General features: G+C 39.5%; 1 protein-coding gene across 4 annotated transcripts; it reads right to left on the bottom strand.

Annotated features, from left to right (window-relative positions):
• Positions 1 to 334: 334 nt before the first annotated feature.
• Positions 335 to 18925, bottom strand: LOC128472713 (CYFIP-related Rac1 interactor A-like). Of its 4 annotated transcripts, XM_053454638.1 has the most exons (13): positions 18794 to 18925; positions 16213 to 16279; positions 15453 to 15533; positions 8718 to 8797; positions 6111 to 6232; positions 5210 to 5315; positions 4507 to 4643; positions 3722 to 3799; positions 2793 to 2909; positions 2526 to 2605; positions 1609 to 1735; positions 1305 to 1375; positions 335 to 1199 (listed from the first exon to the last, which is right to left on the bottom strand). In XM_053454638.1, the coding sequence occupies exons 4-13, from the start codon at positions 8788 to 8790 to the stop codon at positions 1136 to 1138; spliced, it is 975 nt and encodes a 324-aa protein (XP_053310613.1). In that variant the 5' UTR covers positions 8791 to 8797; positions 15453 to 15533; positions 16213 to 16279; positions 18794 to 18925; the 3' UTR covers positions 335 to 1135. The 4 variants fall into 4 exon arrangements, with proteins under 4 accessions (XP_053310613.1, XP_053310614.1, XP_053310612.1 ...); XM_053454639.1 differs by lacking the exon at positions 8718 to 8797; XM_053454637.1 differs by lacking the exons at positions 16213 to 16279; positions 18794 to 18925 and adding an exon at positions 15673 to 15743.
• Between the last annotated feature and the right edge of the window lie 685 nt (positions 18926 to 19610).

The following is a 19610-nucleotide window of genomic DNA, read 5'->3' on the forward strand; positions in this document are numbered from 1 at the left end:
AAAAATAATGTGTGTCCAACGCTCACACCTTGGAGATTTGCGTCAGCCCCTGTATTTCAGCTCAGTGTAGCTAAATTGATGTTACTAACCAACGACAGCATGGTGACGCATTGGTTACAGTAGGAGCTGATCACAGAGGAGCACTGAGTATATATAGATGGGAATCCCTGCAAAGCAGTGATATGCGCAGGACTTGCCAAGCAGCAAGTTAAACAGGGTCTGTAGAGTGACAGTATACACAGAAATAATTCCATTTGCAGGAGAACACTGAAAAGACAGTGAAGTGACCAGCTCAAAACATCAGAAAATATTAATTCGAAGATGGCTGTGGAAATGTGGATACAAACAGCAGTCTTTATTTAGAACCTTCACATTATTTGGGGCAGTGATGTATGGTGCTGTTGGCAGAGACCTAATATATTTGGGAATAATACTGGTATACATAAAATGTAAGGATATATCGCTCGGCTGAAAGATATGCACGTATCGTATGTAGAATCGGTAGACCTCTCTTTAAAACAACACAATTACCAAAAAAGATATGTGATGTATATTTTACCGCCTCTATTGTTATCTGGATTTTTTATGCCATATCTTCAAAAGGATAGAGTTTGGTTTACACACTGGATTCTCAGAACTCTCTACAGAACGGAATTCAGAGTATTCCTCTCAGAAATTAGAACGGTTTAGCAGTGCAGTGTGTGCTGTTTTCGGCAGAATGTTTACAGAAAGTTGACAACTTCTCCACTCTCTGTTGAGCAGTGATGTAAAGCAGACTCCAGATTAGTAATGGATGAAGCAACTTCTCCAGATAATGATACACACACAACCATTTTGCGCAGAGGGCCAGGTAAAGGTTTCTTGGCATAACAGTCACATGCACAAGACACTGCAGAGTACTAATATAAACAGGAGTCTACAGAGTAAAGATACCTGCAGAACTATTTTCCCGATCGTGATTTACATGGGACTCTGCAACCTAGTGGCATACACAGGACTCTGTGGAGCATGAGATTCTCTTTCAGAACATAGTCTAGACACAAGGAAGGCAGGAATGAGGTACCCACTCGGACAGACACAAAGACCCCTCTTCTGTCTCATACACAGTGGCAGTGCAGGGGACAAACACAGTGTCTCATTGAAGCAAAGCTCGGATCTGTTTAGATGTGGTGTCATCATGGAGGTGACGTGTTGTATATCTGATACACAAAGCAAAATGTGTTACTGGACAGAACAGAATACTGTTATTCCCCTCTACATTCCCACTCTTTCACTCCCAGACTGAAATACTATAATTTACACACCTTAGAGCATTAAGAAGCCCCTCTGTGCTAGTTGATGGCTGGTCCTTCAGCACTTTGATGCAGCCTTTCATCTGGAAACAAGAGGATGCATGCCGTTTACACAGGGTACATATATATATATATATATATATATATATATATATATATATATATATATATATATATATAGCGAGAGAGAGAGAGGGGGGAAAGAAAGAAATAAAGAAAGGGGTTGTATATACATCCAAGCTGTATATATACATTTGCATAGCTCTTTGATACCTTTTTTTATCTTAAAGGCCATCATTTATTTCTCAACACTCACATCAATCTTAGAGGTTTTGGCAAAGGCTCCAACTGGATGAACATGATCGTATAGGATAATAACTCCAACCATCACCCGCATGCAGAACAGAAGTGTCTCAGTGCTGGTGAAGCGGCTACGATACCCACTGGGAAGAAAAGCAATTTTGTACTTAAAGGGGAAGTACCTGGATATTGTTTCAAATTCTCAGTACTGCTTAAAAACATTTAACATTATTGCATATTTTCTATTTAATAATAATTGTAGTTCTTTTTACCACTACTATATCAAGAAGCCAAACCGTAATAACAAAAATCCTCTCGCTTAATGTTTGTGACCACGTGACTAATGAAGGTCTATAAAGGATGGTCTTAACATGGACATTAAACGCTTTGCCATAAAGCAATCAGCATAGACAGTGAGGTCTGTGTGGAAGAGACTGAGTAAGTATCTCATTGCTTCCTATAATGATGACCACCAGCTTTGCAAACAAAGTGCAGGAGGGAGATAAGATCAAGAGGTTATAAACTAAAACTAGATCTAATGTAAAGAAGTTTGACTTAAAGCAGCCCCACAGAATGATTGTTAGAGGCTTTATAGGGCAATGGAATTTAAACATTCATGGGATAGGCATAACCCTATCTTGAATCAGAGAGGAGGCCAAGGACTGATTATGGTTTGAGTCTTTACAGCATGAATAAGGTCAGACTACATAGGCTGAATGGTTCTTATCTACCATCAAATTGTTTCTATAACGATGTATACAGCATATTATTCCATGTTCACCAAAAATGACGTTTCTCTTCAACTAATGTACGCTTTAAGCACATTGCAAGATTCTCACAGGCCATTTAGTCTGTACGTACACTATGACCTGTGTATACTCTTATGGAAATGCGTGTCTCAGAATTTGTGTGGTGGCATACGTGGATACTCACGGGGTCTCTAACATGACTCTGCACACACTCGCCATGGTGCTTAGGCAGTCTGTTGTGTCTTCAATAGGTAAAGATTTGTTCTGCAAATACACAAAGTGTGGCCAAAATACAATTTTTATGGCACTTTATTCCAAAACTATAACACAGAAATAGAAGGTTTATGAAAACTGCAATTGATATATAAAACAATTAACAGTTCTGAATCACTTTAATGTATAATACATTTTACAATACACTGCTTGTATTACGCTTTCCTGCTATACGTACCTCAGACACAAACTTGGTGGTTGCATTGCTCAGGGTTTTCAGCATGGGGGTGGCATCCGCATAGAACAGTGACATGCGATTAGCCATTTCATTGTTTACATCACATTCAGGGTCCACCTGGATGGAAGGCAACAGTGGAGCACATTAAGATTCATGTTTGAGTTAAATTATGTATAAAGCCGCCAGTATAGATGTATGTTGCTGCACCCCCATAAATATTGCAACTACTCCTCATGTTCTCTGAGAACAATTACGTTTCTCATTCCCCTATGATTTAGCTGTCCGCTCAGTTTCTCTATCCATACCCCTGTGTCTCTGTATGGGATCTCTGTCCATTTTGACAATGAATTAAGGGTATACAATGGAGATAGGAGGTCTTCTACTCTGCGGCCCAGCCCCTCATGTCCAAACACATCTGTTCCATCCAACCTCAATATCCATACCCCTTCTGCCTCTATCCCCACCTCTGTTGACCACACCCCTCTTCCTTCCCCTCGGTGTCCATACCCCTCTGTCTACTCCCGTCCTCAGTGTCTACACTCCTTCACAGTGCCTCCTCCCTTCAGTGTCCATTACCCTCCCCATCTTAATGTCCATACGCCTGCTTCCTTCCTCCAGTGTCCATACACTTCTGCCTTCCACTTCCCATGTGCCAATACCTCCCTAAATCTATCACATGGCTTGCATACCCCTCTCTGCCACAGGAAGTGTGAGGTGAATTGTGTGATGTCAGCATGAGGCTCATGCTGGTGTCACAAGTGTTACCCCACGCCTCCTGTTGCTGGGCCCTGTTTTACACACCCGGCCCACGGCAAGCAAGAAAGACAGGCAGAGAGGGGTAGGGCTGGTGCGCTTATGGACAGCTTACAGCTGGCTATATCCCCATGATGGCGGCCCTGATTACGTAGACACATCATGGCTATTATTACCTGGAAGTTATTAAGTCGGTTACGACTAACAGTTCGCCTGTAATAACTGAAATCGTTCTGTATTGCAGGGTTTGTCATCTGAAGAAGGATAGAAAGAAACAATAAAAACCTGAAATGATGGAACGGAATAAAAGCCAAAGCTCACCTTTTACATCCTCTACCTAGAGATGCCAATATGTACATTTTTTAGCTGAAATGTTAAATGCGAGAAAAAACAGGCCTTCTGACTGGTTGGTATCTCCACTGTGTTCTTAAAAACACACTGAGACTGTGAATATCCCAGAATATTTAGTGTGTTCAAAACTGTCTTGAGGAAGGTTCAATTAAAACGTTTACCAATAACAAAAGTTATGGCGGGTAAAGGTCATGGAAAACCCTTCCACCTAAAATTAAGGGGTAGTAGAAGCATTATTAAACACTCATCTACATCTACCAGACAACCCAGAAATCCCATGGTGCTGCCACAACCACAAGGCCTGGGTAGGCGAATGCAAATAAGGTCAACAATGATCACCTTTTGCCTCTATATCCACTTTATACATGGATCCCTTTAAGGTACAAGACAGCCTTTAGATAGAACCTGGGTTAAGAGGTGCAGTAGCCAGATCTCCACTTATGGACAGCTGTTTCGTCCTTAAGAAATTAAATCTGTACATTCTCTTGGCTTGAACAAACCAATGATTGCTCTACCTTTAAACCTGCCATTTTATCTTGGTTAAGACTAATAGCAAATGGAAATTAGTTATGAAAAAATAATGAAAATTCTCTTGCTAGTAACATCGTACCTTGAGCTCATCAAAGCTAAGGGTGAAGTGTAGAATCTCTGCAAACTGCTTGGCCAGAGCCTGCTCCCTCTCCAGGTGCTGAGTTGGAGCAAAGGGAGGAGATGTGAGGGCTTCCAGAAGGCTGTGGAGGGCATTCTCTGAGGAAGAAAACACACTTGAAGTTAGGACCTTAATTAGTGCAGCATATGACAAGGGCATGCACTTCAATATTTTATTTTAATGCAACCCCGCTATTTATTCTGGTTTGACTCACTTATTACCAAAACTATTCAGTAGTGTTATGTGTAAATCTGAGACAATAGTATAAAGGCTTATGTTTTACAATTATCACTTAAAAATAGAGATTTATTGTTTCCAGGGCTGCCTTTGGCATGGGTTAGTAGGACACCCGCTTGGATTCTGCACTTATAACAGTCTTCCTCGTGGTCTGTGCATTGCTGAGCTAAGCCAGACGTTAAGATATAATGTCATATCCCAAAGATTCACTTCCCTGAGGGATGCTAGGTGTTAGAAGTGCACGACCCAACTTGCCCCTTCCTATGGACAAAGGGGTTCTGTAAACCCTCCTTTAATCAGGCCCTGAGGGCAGCCCTGATCCTAATATTATGGGTATAGAACCCAGACATGGGTTATGTAATTGTAACGTGATATATACTGGTCTAAACGTAAGCGTGTATATGATTGTGGCGGGTGTAATATTCACCAAGTCGGAGGGAGAACTCGTAGAAGCGTTTAAGTTTTGCTACCAAAGGACAGACAGACCGCCAGGCCTCTTCCTGTAGGTGCACATCCAATGGGTTCTGGATTGCCTGTAAACAAGAAGAGTGGGGGTGCTTAGTAGTTTAGATTTATGTTTATTTCTGTATGTATAAGATATTCAGCCAATAACCACATGCTTGCTGTGTATGGGTATATTGCTCAGTGCTGTTCCATGAGATTATAGATACAATTATATATTTAAAACAAAAAACAGGGACAGGTAATAAGGGTTCTGTCTGGAAGAATTTAGTCTAAAGCAGAACTGAGACCAGATTCATTGGGGGTGTATAATTGTTGAGCTAATGTGGTTTACACATACGCTATGTAGGGATATGAAAGAGACCTAACATTTCAATATAAACCAGCCATCACGCTGGGGAAACAGGAAATAGTTAGTGTTTATTTGAGGATCACAGAGAATGGGAAAATGTATAAAGAGCAAAGTTAATTAATCATGGGCATTTTCTACTATGGACAGTAGTAAAGAAGTAATGGTTTGGAGGAATCCGTTGACTAGTATATGGCACTAGTGATCTGCCATCGATAACTATGTGCAACTATATTATTTATTGTTTATATAGCGCCATCAAATTCTGTAGCGCTGTACAATGGGATAAACCCAATGTTTTTCATCTGAAGCAGAGACTTTTGAGGACCCCAAAACTCATGTGACTTTTTTCTGTGTGGGGCATTCAAAGGTACCACCTTAGAGTTAAAACTCTATCATCTCTTGGACTAATATGGCTGTATCACTTTTGTTTATAAACTAAAAACCATGAGCGGCTCTGTGGCTACTAATTTGGAAGGGGGCACTTAACTTATAAAAGGTTTCCAAGTGCACTTACCTGTCTTATCTCCTGTCCAGCCCCCCTGTATGACTGCAGTTCTGCCAGAACACCTTGCGCCTCCTCTAGTACAGAGTTCACTTGATTCCACACGACTGTTTCTGCCTCCGTGGGCTGGGCATCTGCAGACCCCAAGCACAATGAGACAGTAAGAGCAATTGTGACTACAGATCTCAATCTAGTGAGTGCAACAAGATCATCGGATTCCTGAATGTAGATATAGCCAGGTGTGTATTTAATTTAACATTAAGTGTTAACAGTGTAACAATCAATACAATTTTACTGGTGGTAAAATATGGAACTGGATTTCACTCATACTACAGGTGTGCAATAATGATGATGATAACAGTAAATGTGCACAATCTCACTCAGCTCAGTGGCCATCAGATAATTAAATGTGCAAAAATGGCTCGTGTCAGCTGTGTTCAAGGCCATAAGAACATTTGCAGTGAGTCAACATACACTATATGACCAAATGTATGTGGACACCTGACCATCACACCTGTAAGAGCTTCTAGCACATCCCATTCAAAAGCCATGGGCATTAATATCATTAATCCCTCCCCTTTTGAGGATTTAATGGCCTCCACTCTCCTGGGAAGGCTTTCCACAGGATTTCAGGGGGGGCTGGTAATTTGTGCCCGTTCAACTAAAACATTACTTCTGAGGTCAGGCACTGATGTTGGACGAGAAGGCCTGGCTCACAATCGGTGTTCCAACTCACCCAAAAATGTTAAGGTCGGGTGTCTGTGGAGCCCACTCAAGTTCCTCCACACCAAACTTTTAAAACCATGTCTTTATGGACCTTGCTGGATCAGGAAAGGACTTTTCCCACAGGTGCCACAAATTTGGAAGCACCACACTTTATAGTGGGCACTACGCATTCTGGTAGGTAGCATTCTCCTGGGATCTACCTAACCCACATTTGTCCATCAGACTTCCAGATAGTGAAGCATGATTTATCACTCCAGAGAACATGTTGGCGCTGCCCCAGAGTCCAGTGGCACTGTGCTTTCCACCACAACAACCAACTTTTGGCATTGTGTGCAGCTCCTCGGCCTCCTGAAGATGATGTTGCTTCCAGTTTGGAACTCTGTAGTAAGGAACTTGAGTGTGCGTGATCTACTACTTTGTGGCTGAGCTATTGTTAATCCTAGACGCTTCCACTTCCTAATAATAGCACTTGCAGTGGGCCAGGACAAATCTAGCAGGGCAGAAATTACATGAATGGACTGGCAATGGTGGCATTCTTTGACAGTGCCATGTTTAAAGTAAGTGAGCTTTTCAGTCAGTCTGTTCTACTGCTAATGTTTGATGTGAAGATGGCTGCCTATGTGCTTTATTTTATACAACTGTTGACTGTGGATGTGGCTGAAACACAGAAACTCAATAATTAGGAGGGGCATCCACATTCTTTTGGTCATATAGAGCATATGTGTAAGGAAACAGCAGACAGAAAGTGCTAAGGGTGTTGTAGTGTTTTATGCCAGCTGTTATGTGTATGATTCTCCTTTGTTGGTGTTGCAATTAAGTAATGCATATTTTTCATTTCTTTATTATTTACTAAAATACTGGACCACCCCTACACTTTACTCGAGAAACATCATGCTTTCCTACTAACCACTCCCATGCTACTGCACTGCTAAACCCAGACACCCAAGGGAAATGTATCTGCTACCAATGCTAGCAGAGAGCCACCACCAAAAGTATTGAGCAGTGCTTCTCACTGTATAACAAATGTATAATTAAGATGTATGTAATGTTTTCCTGCAACGTTACACTTACATTTAGGATCCATATGTGATATTTTACTGCACATAAGGGGTCAGTGTTAGACTGTGCGAGATTAAGGCATTTTGGGGTCAGAGTATAAAATGGTATATTTTAGTGGACTTTGTCAAACAATAACTTAGTCATGGGAGCTGATCAGTGGTAATGTTAGAAATGTAATATAGTCAGCAGAGTACCACCGACCAGGTTAGTCTCTGATAAGATATCAGAGTTAAAGGGTGTTCTCTAGTATGTAATCTGTATTATATTAGCTAGTATGAAGTAAGTGCTTGTCCCGAAAGTAGGAGATTGATGGACAGGTAAAATGAGAAATGGGTAATATGAAACATATATATTACATAGTGCCACATTTATAATGATAATTATGGGTAATGAATGAACCGTCAGCAGATACCATCAATTAGTTTCACAGTTATTATTGCATTTAGCATTGTAACATGGAGCTGGTTACTATATTTGACAATTTAGATTAATAGGTATAAAGAAAAATACTGAGGCAAAGTTTTTAAAATGGTCTTATCACAGACCACTTATTGCTTTATCTTGTGATGGACCATTAAATTGGTTGCAATAAAACAAACTTTGTGCCATAATCTCTTTTCGGTTGTCTGCTGCAGTGGACAACCACGAGCTAATTAGAATTGCTACCAGCTGGGACACTCCCAGATCTATGGAGCCTATATGTACAGTATGTATTGTCCAAGTTAATGGTCAGCATGGAAATCAACACAATTAAACAAGTTATGTTTTATGACAAAATAAACTTAAGTAATGCAAAATTAAAGCAAAAAGATGGAAAAATTAAAATGATCTCACGTTCAAAGTCAAGGAAAAAAGTGGGACACTGTTCTAGGTCGTTATAAGACAAGACTTTTAGAAGATTCCCCATCTGATACCTGAAAAAAGAGACAAAAAGGAAGGCGTAATGGAAAATGAATAACAGCCAGGAGATGTGGGTCATGAACATGTCCACCCCGGGACAGTTACAGTCTCTGTCAACATTTTTCATATGGTAAATCCCAATGAAGCAATAGAAGCACTGACTTTTGAAATGAATGTGTGATAATATAACATATGAAGTTTTGTTTTTGTACTTGAATTCAGAACTTTGAGAATCAGCAAGGTCCATAATCCAGAGCTGGATAGATCCCAACAGCTAGGTAACCATGGCTCCAAAAATTCTACTGCTGGCACCTAACCTGTTGTGCTATTTTATGTTACTCTCCAAGGATATATTCTTCATGGCTCCCATAAAAATATAATTTATTCTCAGCCATACCTTCATTCCTATACCTCAAGATGTTTTAATAGCTAGTAAAACAGATGCAATCTTTAACTGGCCATTTCTCATTTATGTTCAATGTGAAAAAAATGCAAATTACAACAGCAACAACAATGATGATCTAAGTTTAGATCAGAAGCTAATGTTGCTTTAATTAGATGCCAACCAACATTTACTTTCTAACATTTTTTGTATGTTTTATTATTATAAAGGGTATTTTTTCAACCTTGCAACCTTTTTCAACCTTTGCAATGTTAAATATTTGGCCTTTGTGGTTACACAGAAACTTTACTGCAATTTAAACTCAAGGATTTAAAATATAGTATCCATGGCTCCAGATGCATGTGTTATATGTAAGTACATCGCCATTGTGGCTTGCGAGACATGCTTCTCTAGAGGTAGCGGGCAAACAGAAAGCTAGGCATGAGCATCTTAAAAACAGTCAGTGCTTTTCGCCATGGAAATAAGGTCAATAAGCACTAACGTATGTTTGAGTATTAATAGGGTCATATTTAACATAAAGCTTCAGAAACCCCTGTGCTACTTCAATGCAGGAACACAATCATCTCTAGTAGTAATCTATATTACGTACACCTCATCTCTAAAAGACACTTCAGTCCTGAATGAACTATATCTTACATTTCAGAGTGAGAGAAGTCATTGACTTCAAACACAATCTAGAGTCAATAAGTGAGCGTGCCCGCTAATTTGGGGCTCGACAAAACCCAGACGCTAGGTCCCCATGGCAACTGGCTCTATACAGAGTCAGTGTGTGTGTCTAGCTGCTGGCTCTTCCTTATGTACTGCCGGAAGGCAGGAACCCGGTGGTGGCCAACAGAACTCAGAACAGCGGCCACATAAGAAACTCCTCTGAGGACCACTGTTCTTAGTCGTCTCAGTAAGAGTTATCCAGACTCCTTATCTTTATTAATGGGTTGGATACTTATTTTTTGAGAAAAGGTATGTTTCCTAATCTCTGTAAGTGATCTATACTTTTTATCTTATATCTCTGTATTTTATGTTGATTCATTGATTTGTTCCGTGCAATAGACTTTTATGTATCTTACAAATACCCTGTTTAACAGACTCACAAAAGTGCATGTTCACACCATACATTAATGATGCCATCTAATGCATAGTTTAGCACTAAACAAATGTTTTAAGTGGAACCATATTTATTTGGATACCAAATATGTCCCTTTCAATTCCCCTTTCCCTTTTTATCTTATTCAAGTGATTAAAGCTATTCCGCTCAACATAACATTTTGATAATTACATACACTAACGTTTACACGTTTGTGGCCACTTACAATTGTCCTTGTTTTTTACAGAGAAGCACATTTTGAAACACAGTGTAGACATTGTTAATGTTATAAATGACTATTGTAGCAGGAAACGGCTGATTTTTAATGGAATATCTTCATACGCTTACAGAGCCTATTTATCAGCAACCATAACTCCTGTGTTTCAATGGCACATTGTGTCGGCTAATCCAAGTTTAAGTTTAAAAGGCTAATTGATCATCAGAAAACCCTTTTGCAATTATGTTAACACAGCTAGACATTTTTCTTTTTTTCCCAAGAAAACAGCTAAGTGACCTCAAAATTTTGAACATTAGTGTACATATGGCATTAGAAACATACATTATTTATTTTAATATTTTCTTCAGTCATATTTTCTGAAGAAATGGTTAATTTTATCCAGTAGTCATACTTAAATGCAAGGATGTGCATGAAGCAAGGCAACAAGGGCTTAACCTGTGACTGAAAACCCAAAAATCAAGAGAAAAAAAGAAAAGAAACCAATAAAATAAAGATAATCTATACATTTAAAGTTAACTTTTATTAGTTTCTTTTCTTTTTTTTTTTCCTCTTTTGATTTTTGGATTTTCAGTAGTCATGTAATGCAAGGAGGGACCCTTAATACTAATGCTGTCATTCAAACAAAAAAAAACTTCTAAAAGGTTTCTGTGTTGTAATTATAACCTTCTGAGGAAAGATTTATATGATTTAATAATCTTTGATGTATGCGACAAAACACTGAAGGAATGTTTTGTCTGTAAAGAACAGCACCTTTAAAAACAGAATGTTGTACTGTGCTACTGAAAACCCTTTCATTCATTACACAACTAGGGCCATTCTTCCACAAGTACATTATATGACATAGACACAGAAAACACATTCAGTCTCACAAAAGTCATCGAGCAGCTGCAGTTATCGCGTGGCATGTGCTCTAATTTGCTGCCCTGTAGCTGAAGGCTTTGCTGGTTTCAATTGATACATAAGGAACTGCACCAAAGAAATGCTGTTTAAAGGGGAAGTGGCGCTTCCTGAAGGCAGAACATTACACGTTAGCTTTTGCTATTGAGATTAACAGTTATGCTATGGCTGATGTAGGCAGATGCCTTGGAATGAAATAATTATCCTATTTTATGCCCTAGTTTGGAGTCGCTTCTGCTTGACACAACCTTCTGTAACCAAGTTCTCACTACTGGTACAAGTGCGTTCACAAAGGCTTGTAAGAGGTAGTGGCCACCAATTGCCTCCCCACCCCACAACAAAAAATGAAGGTAATAACTTCAGGATAACACAGCATGAAGCAGTCCAAGAAACACAACATCAAACGCATACATAAAGCATCCCCTACAGCATAAATAATAAAAGCATCAGTACTTCACTAGAGTACAGGCTTCAGGCAAGCAATCTGGTAAGTGAATAGGATCGCAGATAATGTAAGGTTCCTAGCAACATTTCGGCAGAGCATGTTTAATATAGCACAATCAAAACTGTATTTGTAAGAAGGTATATGCATGATTGCTACATATTATGTTGCTTAGCTTTCCTAAGCTATAGTGTACAATTGCAATATTATTTAAATAAAGGCAATGGACCAGGGAGGAGCAGTAAACACAGCCTATCTAGATTTCAGTAATGCATTTGATACTGTCCCCCATAAAAGACTCAAAAATATATCTCAGCGTTTGAATGTTACAGTGACAGGAGACGAAAATGGTAGTTAATGGTGGATATTCAGAGGAAGGTCTTGTTACTAGTGGTACTAGATCTTAATGGTAAGGCATGCCTTCTTGTAGATGATACCAAGGTCTGCAACAGAAAAGACATTCCTGGTGGAACAAGTCAAATGAAGGCAAGTGAAGTAAATAAGAAGCATGGCCAATAGTGTGGCAGCTGCAGTTTAACGTTCATAAGTGTAAAATAATGCACTTGGAACATAATAATTGCAAGGCAAAGAAAAAAAAAAAAAAATTGAGGCCACAACAGAAGTGAGGATTTGGGAGTAATTATTTCCGAGAACATAATAGTAAGCAGACAATGTAATAAAGCGCGTGAAAAAGCAAGCAGAGTTCTGGGTTTATAAACAATACATACAAGACTTCTCTAGTGCTGCCCTCTTCCTCTGTGGAATGATCTTCCCTGGTTTATTTGACTTTACCCTCCAGTCCTTCAATACCCTGCAGTCCTTCTCTGAAGCCCCGCATCTTCAGGGAAGCCTACCTTTTTACTCTTTTGTCTTTTAACTAAACTTTACATTGAGATACTCTTGTGTGGCTGGTCCATCGCAAACATTAGCACTTTTACCTTTTGTTTAATATAACCCATATCCTTCTAAAGCGTAAGCTTATTTGATCTCTTCTCATCTTTTGTTTCTGTAAATTCAAATTGTTGTCATGCACTACTTGTTATGTCCTGTTTATATTGGCACTATATGAATCAAATACCGCTATTATTACTACCACTACTACGAATGGTTTTACAGCCTTTGTAATGCTGCAAACCAGGGTCAATACATCCCACTCATATTTTTTGGGTGATAAAACTGTTATTGCATAATCCTGATCACTTGACAGTGTGCTAGACATCAGTTATATCTAATTCTCTTTAAAAGAGCTTGTGCTTTTATGTATGAAACCTTACTGGTTATGCCAAACCATGCCAAACAGTTTGTCTTTCTGCAAACTTCAGTAGATTTGAGAACCAGCCTGGTCAGTGACATATTGCCTGCGAATGGCATCTAACCATTTACCTTTCCTATTTTCATCATTTAATTTGCCTTTGCATTTTTGAATGTGGGCCTTGTGAAATTTCTTGTCCCATGCGTGTTCTACATTAACTTTTCCAACCTTGTCATATTCAATTACAGGTGTTACTAAATTCTCTAGAAACGTAGAGGATATTTTCACATATAGCAAACTATTTCAGACAAAGGCCCAAGAGAACCACAGGCTCTTGAACATCTAGTTTCAGAGGGACATTGTGATGTGAATCCAGTGGGCTGCGAGTTGAGCATAGCACTGAAACACTAACAATTCCCAAAACAGTATATTATAGACACATTTCCCACTATACCGTAGTCAAATCAAAAGTACCCAACTTGAAACACATCAATTCAAAACTGACATTACATAGACAGATAGAGATAGCTTACCCTCATACCCCATGATAGTCTTTGTCTTCCTTAAACACTTAATAATAAACATGCAATCCAGTTAAATTAGATACATAAATGGCTATTGCTATTGCCTTTCTCTACTCATCCGTTACTCCAGTTTTTCTTCACTTAATCATCTGTCGTTTGTCTCTCATCCTTCTGTAAACCTGAAACCCTACTCATTCCTAGATTTGAATACAGCTATAATGGTAGCCATTTTCTTATGTATCTGAAACTAAAGTCCAATTCTATTGGATACATGCAGGTTTGTAGCTTTGCGATCAGGATTCTGAAGTATTAAAGCACAACATTTACCATACATTGTAGCTCCACTGATCCCCTGATAAGTCTAATGATGCACTTTAAATGGGAAAACGATTTTAGGTTCATGTTGGAAAACTAGTCTTAACATTGGAACCCTTAAACATTTCAGGAAATCATACCGGTACTGTACAGCAAAGTGCATTCTCCCACACAAACCGTATCAGATCACTTAATTCAGTGTTCAGAATCATATATGGAATCTCACCAAGTGTGTAAGATCCATTTTTGTATGCAAACACTGTAAAATGATGCCCAACTCTTGCACCATGATTAACCTTTCGATACATATACTACACAACAAGCTGTGATCAAACATATTAATAACATGCAAGTACATTTCACCTATTGTACAAGTTTTATTGCTGGTGCTCTCGCATACACACACATCCTATATGATTTACACATACACTCTCTACCTTATCTTCATTTCTACTCACACCCCCTCATTCACAGTTTTAACCAGTTTTAACTCATTCACACACATTCTTTTCTTTCTGCACCTACTGTTCACACCCTTTGTGTTATCCACTAGTGAACACTGTTTTAGGGTCCGTGTACCAGACCCCGACGCAGTAACTCACTTGAGTACCCGCTACTCGCCCTCACACATTTTCCCCGAGTTTAAAACTCAGCTATTGTGTCTCTATACCTTTCCTGCTGTGAAGCGTGCTATTTATGTTTTTGTTTTTTATAATGTACCGAACCTGGATATTCCCTTGGTCTTTGCTGACCTCCTGTACCCCTGACCTTGGTGACTAAACATCTCTCTCTGATTCCTGTGTACCGACCTCGGCTATTGACTCTGCTACCTCCTTAAACTTGACCCCGGCTACTAAGCAGCTCGCCCTCTCTCTGATTCCCGTGTACCGACCTTGGCTAGTGACCCCTGGACCTTACCTTCTAAGTGGCTCTTGCTGGTTCCTCTGTTCTGCATTCAGGACTCCTCAGTGCTTGTCCACCACTCCCGTGACACACTCTCATATGAGAATAAGTACTGCAAAGTGTCATGTTGATTTACCCAATTCCATTTAGAAGGATTGTATGCATGAGTTGTATCCCACTTATTCATACATATTCCCTTTATCTCATTTCAAATATGTTTTTATATATCGGATACTTATATATTTATGTTTTCTATCCACCTAGTGCAGCAAAGCTTTCAGTGGCTCTCTTCTTCTTCCACCTCTTACACTATGTTTATATTTACCCACATCTGCCCCTGTTTTAACCAGTCTCACATCTCTTAATATAAACCTGCTTTGATCTCTTTTCTTATAATCATGGTTACTCCCTTCAGAGTCATGTACGACTAAGGTCACGTAACACTTTCCATCCATTGCATTCTTCTCTTCTTTCCACTAATATAGTATTCACTCTTGTGGTCTCACCTATATCTTCCACCATCTCACATCTCTCTTCTTGTCTTAGCTCCGATCCTACTACTCACTCGACTCACACTGCTCTCAAGCAACTGAATAAACAAAGATCAGACTTACTTTCAAAATCCAGGAAAAAATGAGGACAATTTTCTAAATCTTTTCCAAGGACCTTAATGAGGTTTCCCATGACCCGAAGACCTAAGAGTGATTAAAAAGAAATATTACACCAAGCCCAGCATTGAAGCCTGTATCACAAATGCATAGTACCCATGAATCTGTCACGGCATACACCTGTCCCCCCCGAAACAAATGGAAATAAATCTCCCCCTAATCTTACATCTTGCTTTATATGAATGTTTCTCTGTATCGGCTACCGTCTCTGCGGAAATGCAGCTTTCTGTGATACCACTTCTGTTTTTTGAAAAGCAGGAAGAAGCTGCTAGTCACTACGTATCCTCTGCACTTCCTGTGTGACAACCACTATTTAATCAACACACAATACAATCCCTGCTTGTGCACAGACACGTAATCAAGAAGGGCATTTGAAAGATTTCAGCCTATGCTTATGAATAAAAAAAAACATGTGCTGTCTATCACTGTGTGGGATTTTTAGACTTTAGTTATCCAAGCGTATCGGTTTAAAATACTGCCACTTCTATATGGCAACCTGCCTATGGTATCCATGTTGTGTTGAACGTGTAAAGGTATACATCCCTATTATGTGTCACCTATGTACTGATGTATTATATGTGATACACAAATAAAGTATACTGTGCTCTAATATAGAGAGCTGTAAAAGGGGATGTGTGCATGCGTCTGACAAGTAGGCCAGCTACACGCTGTACCCGTCAGACATTTTTTCCCTTCTGATTCTCACCGATTACAGCTCTATCCAAGCAGCTGGAGGACAGGCACCTGGAGTCACTTCATCAGCACACAGTGATCTACAGAGAAGAGATAAAGCCAGAGAATCACAGTTTGCAGCAAATATGCCAGTGGAAGAAGTCTTTCCGGTGAACCACATTGTAATCTATCTCTTTGCATTGCATGATAACCCATTTGAGCAAAAAATGTTACTGCATGCTAATCTCGTTGCACTTCAATCCTTCTCGGTGCACTGCAAGTTGGTGCACGCTGCAGATCTCTACTTTATAACCAGTGCAAGTGCACTGTAGGATAGATAAAACGATGTGTCAAATGCATTTCACTGCATGATTACCTTTACCCAGCACCTCGTATTTGAACTTGCCATTATGAATTGTCTGTGTAATGCATCACACTGCTGCTCAGTGCCTCGTAGGATACGCTTCTCAACGCAAGCAATGCTGATGCACTGAGCTAAATTGTCTGCAATCAGCAGTAGTCTTTCATTGGCATCAATCGTGATTTTTCTAGGTTTCATACTTTTCTTCAGAGCTGCTCCACATTAGAGTAGATAACTATGATAAATATGCCTTTTCAGTATAATCTGCTAATCTTATTGGTTTAACTACAATGGGACGATGTCACCGGAGTTCACTGGGCTAGCCCTTCATTATGCAACCTTTTATCGCAGCTCACCTGCAACACGCAGTTTAAACATTAAGCCCACTGAACCATACTTAAGTGTGTTAATATTACACTCTCATAACTATCCCCCAGCCTACAAGCTTATCATTTTAAGATTCCTTAGCACAACACATCACAGCATCATGTCACTCCAACTTCCCTGTGCCTGACAATTTTAAAGAACATTGTTGTGCAAGCCCAGCGTCACTGCTTTGATTCCCAAACTCTCACTTCTTCTATTTCTTGACAGAAGGGGAAGAACTAAAAATGATTTCTTTCTTTCTTGTTTTACAGGTGAAACATTGTGTAAGCCTCGATTTTGAAAGCTTTTTCCATGTCCCTTGTCTAGTGAAGAACTCACCCATAGATGAATCAGTCTCATATTTATAGACTAACTTCTACGAAACAATAACCTTGTTTTCGAAATTCAATTTCCTTTTGTTTTAGCATCAGTAAAAAAAAAAAAAAAAAAAAAAAAAAAAAAAGAGCATCCTCTGCTTCCCCAATGGGGTGTCACGTTGCTGTACGTATGCACAGTACCACTGTTGCTACTGGGCTGTAGGCACCTCCTACCCTCCATGTTCACTGACTCTCCATCGAATCAGCTGTGTATAACAGTGCAAATCCATTATCCAGCACCACTGGGGGGGGGGAGTGTGTTGGGGGTGAGGCATAGTGCGGCAGGAGAAGTGAAGGAGAGAAAAATGGAGGGAAAAGGGAGAGGAGGAAGATAAGGCACGAAGCCAGGAGATGGTATAGACAGACAGTGACTATGAATGAAGAGTTATACATACAAACCTATCATGTGACAACCTCTTACCTTAACCAAAGAACATCCTATGCTATAAACACACCTTGAACACCACATACTCCCATTATATGCAAATAGCTGTGATAATCTATCAGTATGTTACACCTTCAATACACTCTAATATTTTATAACACAATGCAAGCTGCTATTCAGCTGCATAGAATTCTTGGGGATCCTATCACCCTGTTATATAATCACCTTGAACATAATATCACCCTATAATGAACATTCTATCAACCAACTACAGTATATATGCATCCATACAAATTGTACCACAGTGTTATGCAAACATTTTGATCATGTAGTTGTACACAAACCATAAACATTAAACTGCCCTGTTCTATATTCCTTGAAAAACACTCATCATGTTATATTCACCCATTTAGCATTTCATTATTCTATGCTAGCCATGCACATTATATCACCACATTTAAAAAATACCCTTTAAAAAAAAACATGTACCCTTGTTGCATATATACACTTCATAAATATTCTAATCACCTTGTTATACCAATGCCTTGAACATTATGCCTCTCTGTTATATACACCTTAAGGGTCATTTTACCCTAATATTGATACTCAACTTGAACATTATATCTCAGTACACACATATCTTTATCACCATAAAACCATGTATTATTAAATGCTTTGTGTGTCCTATATTGCATGAGCACCTTATATAACACACACCCTGCTGTAGCATACATAGTAATATTTTCTTACATTTATACATATCATATCACAATGAAAGCTGCTATATACAGTATACACGTTGAATACCACATTCATTGTTTTATATACACCTTTTGTTTTAAGTATGAAAGTGGATATATTATAAACACATACCCTGCCACACACACACACACACACACATATATATATGTGATATCCCATATAGACACCCTGCTATATGCAGATCACAAATATCAGACACATTTATCTTTTACATCTTAAGTTTACATCTGATCGTAGGTCTGTATCATTTATGGGTCTATGTATGTATGTTTATGTGTGTGTAAGTATGTATGTACGTGTGTGTAAGTATGTATGTGTGTGTGTGTGTGAGTGTCCTCCCGCCACACACAGTCACAGCACTTACCACTCAGCCGGCTTGCAGGAGCGTGTGAGGATAGTGTGTAGCACAGTGCGGCTGTGTGTATATGTGTCTGTACCAAGGAGTCTCACAGCTGCTAACTGTGCAAAAATACATCACAAAACCAGACACCCTCCCCCTACACCAACCGTGACGTCTGCATGGGCAGATTAACCCCCAATATGCCCCCCACCCTCCGCATGCACACATTTCAGGGCACATTAACCCTTTCCTTAGACAGCATAAAGTCAGATCTTCCCCCAGCATCCTACATAACGGGGCAAATACACTGTCAGCAAATCAACATCGCGTTTATGCAGAGGATCGGAGCTGCTCGCCTCCCATATGAGCCAACTGTTTCTATTTTATCCAGTCACTAGGCATAATTCAATACAATTCATACAAGTAATGGAGTTAGGAATTAACCAGCAAGCATGCAGGTCTCACAGCAGACACACTTCATATTCGTGGCCAGGTAGAGAGGTTTCAGAACGATAACGCAACTCTTATTGCGCATCCAGTGACAAAAAATATGAATGAAAATACCATTGAAGTGAAGGCAGAAAGCAAGCAGATGATTGGCTGATGGAAATGTCAGTCACAGCTGAGAGGAGCTGTCCTCAGTACCATAAGTTTCCAAGGAGACAACCAATGAAATCCTCAAATCTATTCTCACTACTGCTGGATTCTAAACACCCAAATATCAAGTCACCAGGGTTGGAATGGTTGTAGGCAGATAGGGGTCAATGACCTTGAGTAATTGTGTGTCCTTTTAGATCTGCCCTATCAACTATCTTCACTCTCACCTAGGATGTGGCAGAAG

This window comes from Spea bombifrons, chromosome 2 (genome assembly GCF_027358695.1).
Source record: "Spea bombifrons isolate aSpeBom1 chromosome 2, aSpeBom1.2.pri, whole genome shotgun sequence".
In the NCBI taxonomy this organism is placed as follows: Eukaryota; Metazoa; Chordata; class Amphibia; order Anura; family Pelobatidae; genus Spea; species Spea bombifrons.

What these genes read in the sequence shown, in the direction of transcription:
- LOC128472713 (XM_053454638.1), bottom strand. Translation starts at nt 8,790, where the DNA reads ATGGGGAATCTTCTAAAAGTCTTGTCTTATAACGACCTAGAACAGTGT. An exon ending in AGAGTCATGTTAGAGACCCC is followed by an intron (nt 1,736 to 2,525) that starts GTGAGTATCCAC and finishes TTTTCTTCCCAG; the next exon opens with TGGGTATCGTAGCCGCTTCA. An exon ending in GGGCTTCTTAATGCTCTAAG is followed by an intron (nt 1,200 to 1,304) that starts GTGTGTAAATTA and finishes TTTGTGTATCAG; the next exon opens with ATATACAACACGTCACCTCC.